The sequence below is a fragment of the Ranitomeya variabilis genome, chromosome 8 (genome assembly GCF_051348905.1).
Source record: "Ranitomeya variabilis isolate aRanVar5 chromosome 8, aRanVar5.hap1, whole genome shotgun sequence".
Classification (NCBI taxonomy): domain Eukaryota; kingdom Metazoa; phylum Chordata; class Amphibia; order Anura; family Dendrobatidae; genus Ranitomeya; species Ranitomeya variabilis.
This window is the reverse complement of record NC_135239.1, coordinates 29,439,486-29,451,529: the sequence shown is the minus strand read 5'-3', so window position 1 is coordinate 29,451,529 and position 12,044 is coordinate 29,439,486. Positions and strand designations below refer to the sequence as shown.

Here is a 12,044-nt window from a genome sequence, read left to right as displayed (position 1 = left end):
ATCTATATACATAATTACATATACACATTAGTGGAGGGGGAAAAAAATCTGTTTTCGACATTTAATTCTTAGCCAATTATGAAACTAAAGGGGATTTTTTTTTCTGCAAATAATCCTGAGATACCTCGTAACAGTGTTTATTACATCGATTCGAAAAGATTTGGTCTGCAGATCAGTAATTATTTCTATATAGAGAGACTTTTAATACATGGATGAAATATGTAAATATGGAATATGTGTTAATTGTACTCAATAATATTAAATGCACTCACAGTAATTAAATTACATTATTATAAATTAATATTGACATCTAAGCAACTGCATTACTATGCACCAAATTTAAAAAATAATAATTTGTATTAATTGCAAATATCTATTAATACCATTTATTTAAGTCATGGGTCATATCCATTAGTAACATGGATGCAAACGAGTCTTTTTAAAGGGCTGCCATGAATGACATCTATTGTCATCTATGTGTTGTGACACTTCTGGAAATGTCGCAGTGAGATATTGTCTCTTCCTAGTAGAAATAGTCACTGATCTTATGGGATTTGTAGAAGTGGAAACTTTGAACAGTGAGCAAATACACCAGACATAATACATTATATACACACACTTTATAAATAGCAAACTCAAAGGTTTTTTTTTCTGGGCTGAGGCAACAAAAAAAAAAAAAATGAAATAATTCAACTTAAAAAAAAAAAAATCCTCCTACCTTTAATACACAGGATGTGACTTTTTTTGTAAGTATTAGTGGGGTGGAGGAAAGTTTAAAAATGACAGCTGCTAAGATTTGTGATTTTATTTGAAAAGTTTTGTCCAGTCTGTAACATGCTTTCATGGGCCAGGTTTAAATGGTTCTGCATGGGGGCCAATGAAGGGGTTAACATGGCAATGACCTGGGTCTGACTCCCAGGTTGGGCACTTGTGTAGGGGGAGGTTGGGGTGGATGGGGCAGGAGCAGAGGCAGCAGCAGACCCCCCAATGATGTTGTCTATGGAGAAGGAAGTCCTAGTCTGGGGGTCAGCCTTGAGGGTCTGGATGATGGGCAATGTAGGGCTGAGCTGGGAGTAGAAGGATTTCCTGCTCAGTTCGTTCCCTAGGAAGCCAGGCAAGGTGGGGCTGGAGAAGACAGAGGTTGGGGCTGGCAGGGGGCAGTGTGTGGGCTGGAAGGAGAAGGTGGCACCTGGGTGGTGGTGGTGGTGGTGCTGGTGGTGGTAGTTCTGCAGCTGGAGACCATAGTTGTAGCCATAAGGTCCATATCCAAAGGCTGGCATGAAGCTGCTGGGGTCCCTCAGGATCTCTGTACTCTGCTGTCTCTTAAACCTCTTCCTCCTCCTCAGGAAGCTCCCATTGTCAAACATGTCTGCAGACTCGGGGTCCAGGGTCCAGTAGTTGCCCTTGCCAGGGTTGCCAGGTTCTCTGGGGATCTTGACGAAGCAGTCATTGAGGGACAGGTTGTGCCTGATGGAGTTCTGCCAGGCGGGGAACTTCTCCCGGTAGTAGGGGAAGCGGTTGCTGATGAACTCGCAGATCTCGCTCAGGGTCAGCCTCTTCTTGGGGCTCTGCAGGATAGCCATGGTGATCAGGGCGATGTAGGAGTACGGGGGCTTCACCAGGGTGTTCTTGGTGGGGTTCTTGTCCACACCTCGAGGGTTGGAGTCTGAAGAAGACAGGTCTGGAGAGGCCACCGGGTGAGTCCTGGAGAGGTTGTCATCGGAGTCGTTGTCGGATTGGTAGTCGGAGTATTTCCCATCGTTGACATTCATGTCACCGACCACATCGATGTCAGTGTCCTCAGAGAGCAGGGAGTTATCAGACATCTCAGTTCCCAAAGTCATGGTAGTGATGATGATGATGATGATGGGGGCAGGAAGTCCTGTGTGCGCTCCCAATCCACAAGCTTCACCAGGACCCCCCTAGTGGAACAAGTCTGAATGGGCTCCTGTGTCCGCAAACAGCGAGGAAAAGTCATTTAAAGGGGGTCTCCACAGGCAGCAGGTCAGACCCTGACACCCCTCATCTCCTCCTCCTCCTCCTCCTCCTCGCCCCCTCCCTCCTTCCAAGATCCAACACAAAAGTTACTGCTCCTTCTCACAGCAGCGCCGGCTCCAGACTGCGGCCCTCCCCGCTGCTCCGGCACCTCTTATACCCGCCGCCGGTCACGTGCTGCTGACGTCACGGCCCTCCGCTGCCCCGGCGCGCGGCTCTCCGGGTCTCCCTCACTTCTTACAGCATTGTAGAGCCTGGACTAAGGATCAACGCCGGGCGGAGAGCGGACAGGGGCGCTGTGCATCTAAAAAATATACTATAGTCTTACTAATTCCTTCACATCTAAACCGACTGGAGAGAAAGGAGGAAGAGAGGAGGTGAGGAAGGAAGGAAGGAGGGAAAGAGGAAGGAGGAAGAGAGGAGGTGAGGAAGGAAGGAAGGAAGGAAAGAGGAAGGAGGAAGAGAGGAGGGAAAGAGGAAGGAGGAAGAGAGGAGGAAGGAAGGGAGGAAGGAGGAAGAGAGGAGGTGAGGTAGGAAGGAGGGAAAGAGGAAGGAGGAAGAGAGGAGGTGAGGAAGGAAGGAGGGAAAGAAGGAAGGAAGGAAGGAAGGAAGGAAGGAAGGAAGGAAGGAAGGAAGGAGGAAGGAAGGAAGGAGGAAGAGAGGAGGTGAGGAAGGAAGGAGGGAGAGAGGAAGGAGGAAGAGAGGAGGTGAGGAAGGAAGGAGGGAAAGAGGAAGGAGGAAGAGAGGAGGTGAGGAAGGAAGGAGGAAGAGAGGAGGTGAGGAAGGAAGGAAGGAGGGAAAGAAGGAAGGAAGGAGGCAGGGAGGAAGGAAGGAAGGAAGGAGGAAGAGAGGAGGTGAGGAAGGAAGGAGGGAGAGAGGAAGGAGGAAGAGAGGAGGTGAGGAAGGAAGGAAGGAGGGAAAGAAGGAAGGAGGGAGGGAAGGAAGGATGAAGGAAGAGTCACCATCTTATCACTGTCTGCTCAATACTTTACAGGTGGTACATTTTGGAGAAAAGCAAACTACTGCACTATGGAGGCAGCAACTGCTAGAAGTCTGCTCCTGGCAGGAGTCACATCCAAAAACAGTCATGTAGTCAGGACAGGGAGTTATTTATTGTCACCTTTTCATCCTGTCATTTAAGAAAAGAAAATCTACGGAATGAAAGAAACAACTTTGGGGAAACAGTAAGTATATTTTAGGAAAATGAAAAATAAAAAAAAGTTTATTTGCATCTATCATCTATTATCTATCTATTATCTGTAATATATGTAAGAAGCAGCTTTGTGGAAACAGTGAGTATATTTTAGAAAAATTAACAAAAGTATCTGTGTATCTATCTATCTATCTATCTATCTATCTATCTATTATTTATCTATCTATTTATTATCTATCTATCTATCAATTATCTATCTATTATCTATCATCTATCGATCTATCTATTATCTATCTATTATATATCTATTTTCTACCATCTATCGATCTATCTATTATCTATTTATCATCTATCTATGTTTCTATTATCTATCATTTATCTATCTATTATCTATCTATCATCTATCGATCTATCTATTATCTATCATCTATCTATCTATCTATCTATCTATCTATTATCTATCATCTATCTATATACTATCTATCTATCTATTATCTATCATCTATCTATCTATCTATCTATCTATCTATCTATCTATCTATCTATCTATCTATCTATCTATTATCTATCTATCTATTATCTATCATCTATCTATTATCTATCTATCTACTATCTATCTATTATCTATATGTAATCTATCATCTATCTATTATCTCTCTATCTATTATCTATCTATCCATCTGTCTATCTATTTTTCTAACTCTCTGTATCCAAGAGGAAATCTGACGCAGCACGAAAGGTAATAACAATATAAGGTGCCAGGCCTCCAAGACTTTCCCTCTCTCAGTCTTGCACGTAACAGAGAGAAAGAGGCTTGAGAAAGGTTATGTTGGGCCCATAACCTCACCACATGGACTAATAAATGTTCCTTTTTTTTTTTTTTTTTTTGCACAATTATTCTGTCTGGAGAGCTGCTTCTTTTTCTCTGTTATCTCTCTCTATTTCATAACTATTCATTTATATATCTATATATTTATCTATCTATCATATTTGATCGATAAATAATAAACATAGATAATAGATAGATAGATAATAGACAGATAGATAATAGAGAGATTTGCCTGCTTTTGACACTATATTTTTGATGACGTGATGTCGACAAAAGAGAATATTGATCATAAATAATGTTACATATTTACTATATATTCTATATTTAGTATACCTGGTGCAAAAAAAAATGTTTACTATTCTGCACTCAACGATCAGTGTAAAACAAATAAAACTATCTAATAGAATGAAATATCCACTGTCAAAGAAACATAAAGGAGAAATTTGCCACAAACCAAAGAATAAAAAATAGGATCGAATTTGACAGCGGTTCACTTGTATATGCATAAGATACGTGCTAAATCATTACCAGCATATATCTGAATATCAATGAAAATAAATTATAGATAATAGACAAATAGATGATAGATAGATAGATAGATAATAGATAGATAGATAGATAGATTTATAGATAGATAGATAATAGATAGATACTAGATAGCTGCTAGGTATGATGCATGTAGTAGTGATGTGCATTGCTCAGCTGTCATATATGTAGACTGACCTCCCTTCTGAGCTGAGGTTGCTGTACACATGATGCGGTTTATTAGGTGATGTATTGTGATAAGTGAGATCTTAAAGAACAGACGTGCATTAATGTAAAGTGTCACTTCCCCGACTCCTCAGCCGGCAGCCTGGCTTCATTGTGATGTGTGGCCCCTGCAGACGATCTGACCCCGGGGTCTGCTTTATTTGCGGCACAGAATGGGGGTCACTACTTATCCGCACACAGGTGGTTATTACAAGAGTAAACACATGTGTTTTGTGGAGTCCCAGATTGCCGGGCTGCGATCGCCGGCAGCGGTGCTGAGGAGTTCACCTGATCGTGCTGAGCGCAATGTTGGATTTGCCGAAATTTGTCTCGAAATCACAATTTTGCTAGATCAGACTGCAGAGAAACCGGCAATGTTCCATCCCCGGGATCCGTCCTAGTGCGCAGGAGAAGCGATGGCCGCTCTGCCGCATCTGCTACATCTGGATTTATAGCACTTTTTTTCTGTGTTATTTATAGTGATTTTCGGTTTTAATATTCCAGTGTGTAAACTTCTGCAATACAGGGCACATAATGTCACCAGTGCAAAGCGGGTCTGACATGTGTTTTTAAATTTAATTATATTCTACTGTAATTGCACAAAAAAATGAAAACTTCTCAGTGTCCATCACAGAGATGTTATTAACATAGTTGTTGTATTTTCTGTGTATTAAAGAAATGAGCAAAATTGAATTGAATTGTCAGTAAACCTCTCTACACCCTCTAATTGTTCACTCTGTCTTCATACTCTTCTTTTTAATATAATTTTGTTCATCTTCTCTATCTGTCCATTATCTATCATCTATCTATTATCTATCTATCTATCTATCTATCTATCTATCTATCTATCTATCTATCTATCTATCTATCATCTATCTATTATCTATCTATCTATCTATCTATCTATTATCTATCTATCTATCTATCTATCTATCTATTATCTATATATCTAAATATATATTATCTATCTATCTATCTATCTATCTATCTATCTATCTATCTATCTATCTATCTATCTATCTATATATCTAAATATATATTATCTGTCTATCTATCTATCTATCTATCTATCTATCTATCTATCTATCTATTATCTATATATATATTATCTGTCTATTTATCTATCTATTTATGTATCTATTATCTATCTATCTATCTATCTATCTATCTATCTATCATCTATCTATTATCTATCTATCTAAAAAATAAATAAAAAAAAAGCAGCACAAAAAATTGCAATAAGGTGCAAAAACCTTCCAGGCATATATCAAACCTTTACAATAGTTCCAAAAAAATGAAGGCAGCACACCAATAGATGAATTACACGTGCAGTTTTATTGGCCCATGTACAACATTTCGGTCCCAAGTGTGGACCTTTGAGAAAGGTCCACCTTTGGGACCAAAATGTCGCACATGGGCCAATAAAACTTCAGGTGTAATTCATCTATTGGTGTGCTGCCTTCATTTTCTTAACTATCTATTATCTACCTATATAGCTAGCTATCTATTATCTATTATCCATCCATCCATTTACCCATCCATCCATCTATCCATCCACCCATCCATCCATCCTCCGCTGCCCCAGTCTCAGCCTTCATGCACTGATCTCTTGTATCTCTATGTACATACAGTAACATTTAATGAGGGTTTATAGATTTGTTTGCCCTCCATTCCCGGGTCAGGACAATACCGCCGCCTCTGATCACTAAGTACACAGATTATTAGTGTCCTCGGTATAGGAGCCTGGATCCAGGGCCCCAGCGTCCATCATACCCTGCAGTGGCCTCATCTGTATCTCCAGACAAATAACCAGGGAGCTTAACCACTGCACAACTACTGCTAGTATTCTATACTGGTATTATACTGACTACTGCTAGTATTCTGTACTGGTATTATACCGACTACTGCTAGTATTCTATACTGGTATTATACCGACTACTGCTAGTATTCTATACTGGTATTATACCGACTACTGCTAGTATTCTGTACTGGTATTATACCGACTACTGCTAGTATTCTGTACTGGTATTATACCGACTACTGCTAGTATCCTGTACTGTTATTATACCGACTACTGCCAGTATTCTGTACTGGTATTATACCGACTACTGCTAGTATTCTGCACTGGTATTATACCGACTACTGCTAGTATTCTATACTGGTATTATACCGACTACTGCTAGTATTCTGTACTGGTATTATACCGACTACTGCTAGTATTCTATACTGGTATTATACCGACTACTGCTAGTATTCTATACTGGTATTATACCGACTACTGCTAGTATTCTATACTGGTATTATACCGACTACTGCTAGTATCCTGTACTGGTATTATACCGACTACTGCTAGTATCCTGTACTGTTATTATACCGACTACTGCTAGTATCCTGTACTGGTATTATACTGACTACTGCTAGTATTCTATACTGGTATTATACCGACTAGTAACTACTGCTAGTATTCTATACTGGTATTATACCAACTACTGCTAGTATTCTATACTGGTATTATACCGACTACTGCTAGTATCCTGTACTGGTATTATACCGACTACTGCTAGTATTCTATACTGGTATTATACCAACTACTGCTAGTATTCTATACTGGTATTATACCGACTACTGCTAGTATCCTGTACTGGTATTATACCAACTACTGCTAGTATTCTGTACTGGTATTATACCGACTACTGCTAGTATTCTATACTGGTATTATACCAACTACTGCTAGTATTCTATACTGGTATTATACCGACTACTGCTAGTATCCTGTACTGGTATTATACCGACTACTGCTAGTATTCTATACTGGTATTATACCAACTACTGCTAGTATTCTGTACTGGTATTATACCGACTACTGCTAGTATTCTATACTGGTATTATACCGACTACTGCTAGTATCCTGTACTGGTATTATACTGACTACTGCTAGTATTCTATACTGGTATTATACCGACTACTGCTAGTATCCTGTACTGGTATTATACCGACTACTGCTAGTATTCTGTACTGGTATTATACCGACTACTGCTAGTATTCTGTACTGGTATTATACCGACTACTGTTAGTATTCTATACTGGTATTATACCGACTACTGCTAGTATTCTGTACTGGTATTATACCGACTACTGCTAGTATCCTGTACTGGTATTATACCGACTACTGCTAGTATTCTATACTGGTATTATACCGACTACTGCTAGTATTCTGTACTGGCATTATACCGACTACTGCTAGTATTCTGTACTGGTATTAAACCTGGATCGCCCCCATCTAGGGCTATGGGGTACTCAGAGCAGGGCCCTTCGGTTCTCGATGGGGATGTCACGGTGGCTGACCCGGTCCGTGGCCCTAGGGGCGTCCGTTGATAAATGAGGGGAAAGGTCTTTAAAGGGGAAATGTTCGTGACGCCGCCTGTGGTATTCGGTCAGGGTGACTGATGCTGCTTAGGGGTCCGCTGGGGTGATGTAATGGCAGCTAGATGGTATACCTTCCCACAGGTGAAGTGTATCCCCAGGGCTTCCCAGAGTGTAGAGGGTGGATGGTGAGAGGCGCAGTGAAAACGAGGACACAAGGTTGAAGTCTCTTTACCTTTACTGAAGACTTCAGCGTCCACAGTCCAGAGCACCCGACCACAGGACAGGCAGAGTCCGGCCGGTCTGAAGGCAAATCCAGAGTCCCCGTTATCCTGGTGGAAATCAATAGCCTTCCTCTAGCGCCTGAGTGTTATAGTCCCTTCCTGCTGAGCTTCTCGGTAAGGTCCTCACAACTGATGTTGGTGTTCTAGATGTTATATCTCTTTCTCTCTGTCCCCCTGATGGATAGGATAGGACAAACCCGTATGACTGATGGCCTGAGGCTTTTTACAGGGACTATCATGCCCCGGCCCCCACAAGTTGCCACCGTGCCTCCTGGGTATGGGTCGGGCAACTAATATGGAATTAGCTGTCCTGTGTTATGATCCGGTGACCTTGGAGCTGCATGAAACTTTCTCTGGAGTCGGTGGAACCTGTACTGACCGCAAATCCTGAACTAACACCGCAACTAGAAGTAGCCGTGGGGTGTGCCTAACAAACCCTAGACACCTCGACACAGCCGGAGGACTAAATACCCCTATAGATGGAAATAGGAATACTACCTTGCCTCAGAGCAGACCCCCAAAGGATAGGCAGCCCCCCACGAATAATGACTGTGAGTAGGAGAAGAAAAGACACACGCACGTAGAAAACAGGATTTAGCAAAAGAGGCCACTCTAGCTAAATAGGAAAGGATAGGACAGATTACTAGGCGGTCAGTAATAAAACCCTTCCAAAAATATCCACCGCAGATAATACAAAAAATTCCACAATCTAACTAAAGACGTGGAATGAATATCTGCAACCCCAGAGAATCCAACAAGACTGAGAAAATACTGACACAATCTAAGCTGGACAAGAAAACACAAAGAATAGCACTGAATTATGAAGCACACAGCATGTGTGCCACAGAAAAAAAAACCAGACACTTATCTTTGCTGATTTGGCAGAAAGGCAGGAGGAACCAGACAGAGGTCCAACACCTCCCAACAACAATTGACAACTGGCAAGGACTAATGAATCCTGCACACCTAAATACCCCAGTCAGAACTGCAATCAGCAGACACACCTGACCAGGACTGCAACCCAGGGACAACTGCATTACCACCTACTACCACCGGAGGGAACCCAAAAGCAGAATTCACAACAGTCCTGCCAGTCTCTGGAGCCAGGCTTGGAGACGATGACTCCCTCGGTGTTCCGGCTACCGGATCCTGTGCCTCAGAAAGGAGGCAGCCTTTTGCACGGCAGAACTCCTTCTGGTTTCCTCTCCTTTTGCTATGACTTCGTTCCTCACTCTCTGCAACGCAAATCCCTTCAATGTCTCTTTCCTAGGATGCTGCCATACGTCGGGCAGGCACAGCTCCGTGGCCTTCTGTCTAGGCCTCTGACAGGATCTCACCCCTGTCAGTGACCCACTACCTGAGCGGAGCCCAGATAGCAGCTCACTGGGTGAAGCCCAGCTCACTTCTACCTAAGTTCCTGTCCAGACTGCCAGTTTTACCTAATTGTGAGGAGTGCCCTAATAAATAGGAGCATGGCTCCCCCTGGCGGGCTGGAGTGTGAAGTGTGTTGTGTGGTATGTGATACCTGGTAAAGAGATCTCCTTTATTGCCTTCAGACATAATATCACTCCCCCTGGTGGAAGAATGACATTACTGCAACGACCAGGACCCTGGGGCGCTGCATACCAACTACTGGTAGTATTCTGTACTGGTATTATACCGACTACTGCTAGTATTCTGTACTGGTATTATACAGACTACTGTGTTATGGTTCTCAATGGCAAGAGAACATAGCCCAGCAAACATAGAACTAGCTCTTGGAAGGATGGAAACTAAACTGACCATGAACTAAACCTGCCGCACAACTAACAGTAGCCGGGTAGCGTAGCCTGCGTTTTTATCCCTAGACGCCCAGCGCCGGCCGGAGGACTAACTAATCCTGGCAGAGGAAAATATAGTCCTGGCTCACCTCTAGAGAAATTTCCCCGAAAGGCAGACAGAGGCCCCCACAAATATTGGCGGTGATTTTAGAAGAAATGACAAACGTAGTGTGAAAATAGGTTTAGCAAAATTGAGGTCCGCTTACTAGATAGCAGGAAGACAGAAAGGGCACTTTCATGGTCAGCTGAAAACCCTATCAAAACCCCATCCTGAAATTACTTTAAGACTCTAGTATTAACTCATAACATCAGAGTGGCAATTTCAGATCACAAGAGCTTTCCAGACACAGAAACGAAACTACAGCTGTGAACTGGAACAAAATGCAAAAACAAACAAGGACTAAAGTCCAACTTAGCTGGGAGTTGTCTAGCAGCAGGAACATGCACAGAAAGGCTTCTGATTACAATGTTGACCGGCATGGAAGTGACAGAGGAGCAAGGCTAAATAGCGACTCCCACATCCTGATGGAAACAGGTGAACAGAGAGGATGATGCACACCAGTTCAATTCCACCAGTGGCCACCGGGGGAGCCCAAAATCCAATTTCACAACAGTACCCCCCCCTCAAGGAGGGGGCACCGAACCCTCACCAGAACCACCAGGGCGATCAGGATGAGCCCTATGAAAGGCACGGACCAAATCGGAGGCATGAACATCAGAGGCAGTCACCCAAGAATTATCCTCCTGACCGTATCCCTTCCATTTGACCAGATACTGGAGTTTCCGTCTGGAAACACGGGAGTCCAAGATTTTTTCCACAACGTACTCCAACTCACCCTCAACCAACACCGGAGCAGGAGGCTCAACGGAAGGCACAACAGGTACCTCATACCTGCGCAATAATGACCGATGAAAAACATTATGAATAGAAAAAGATGCAGGGAGGTCCAAACGGAAGGACACAGGGTTAAGAATCTCCAATATCTTGTACGGGCCGATGAACCGAGGCTTAAACTTGTGAGAAGAAACCCTCATAGGGACAAAACGAGAAGACAACCACACCAAGTCCCCAACACAAAGCCGAGGACCAACCCGACGCCGGCGGTTGGCAAAAAGCTGAGTCTTCTCCTGGGACAACTTCAAATTGTCCACTACCTGCCCCCAAATCTGATGCAACCTCTCCACCACAGCATCCACTCCAGGACAATCCGAAGATTCCACCTGACCAGAAGAAAATCGAGGATGAAACCCCGAATTACAGAAAAAAGGAGACACCAAGGTGGCAGAGCTGGCCCGATTATTGAGGGCAAACTCCGCTAAAGGCAAAAAAGCAACCCAATCATCCTGATCTGCAGACACAAAACACCTCAAATATGTCTCCAAGGTCTGATTCGTCCGCTCGGTCTGGCCATTAGTCTGAGGATGGAAAGCAGACGAGAAAGACAAATCTATGCCCATCCTAGCACAGAATGCTCGCCAAAATCTAGACACGAATTGGGTACCTCTGTCAGAAACGATATTCTCCGGAATACCATGCAAACGGACCACATTTTGAAAAAACAGAGGAACCAACTCGGAAGAAGAAGGCAACTTAGGCAGGGGAACCAAATGGACCATCTTAGAGAAACGATCACACACCACCCAGATGACAGACATCTTCTGAGAAACAGGAAGATCCGAAATAAAATCCATCGAGATGTGCGTCCAGGGCCTCTTCGGGATAGGCAAGGGCAACAACAATCCACTAGCCCGAGAACAACAAGGCTTGGCCCGAGCACAAACGTCACAAGACTGCACGAAGCCTCGCACATCTCGAGACAGGGAAGGCCACCAGAAGGACCTTGCCACCA

General features: G+C 43.1%; 1 protein-coding gene and 1 long non-coding RNA gene across 2 annotated transcripts in view; one reads left to right on the top strand and one right to left on the bottom strand.

Annotated features, from left to right (window-relative positions):
* The window catches only part of LOC143788620 (forkhead box protein D2-like), a 2,275-nt gene extending 179 nt beyond the window's left edge, over window positions 1-2,096 (bottom strand). Inside the window, 3 exon segments of the mRNA XM_077278419.1 lie at window positions 1-1,188; window positions 1,190-1,226; window positions 1,229-2,096. The exon segment at window positions 1-1,188 is cut by the window's left edge and continues 179 nt beyond it. Of these exon segments, the coding sequence (XP_077134534.1) occupies window positions 774-1,188; window positions 1,190-1,226; window positions 1,229-1,844 (1,068 nt within the window). The 5' untranslated portion in view covers window positions 1,845-2,096 and the 3' untranslated portion in view covers window positions 1-773.
* Window positions 2,097-2,124: 28 nt separating this feature from the next.
* Window positions 2,125-12,044, top strand: part of LOC143788621 (uncharacterized) — a 67,067-nt gene continuing 57,147 nt past the window's right edge. Inside the window, exons 1-2 of the long non-coding RNA XR_013218686.1 lie at window positions 2,125-2,372; window positions 2,990-3,179. This is a non-coding gene — a long non-coding RNA (uncharacterized LOC143788621). The remainder of the gene's footprint in view (window positions 2,373-2,989; window positions 3,180-12,044) is intronic.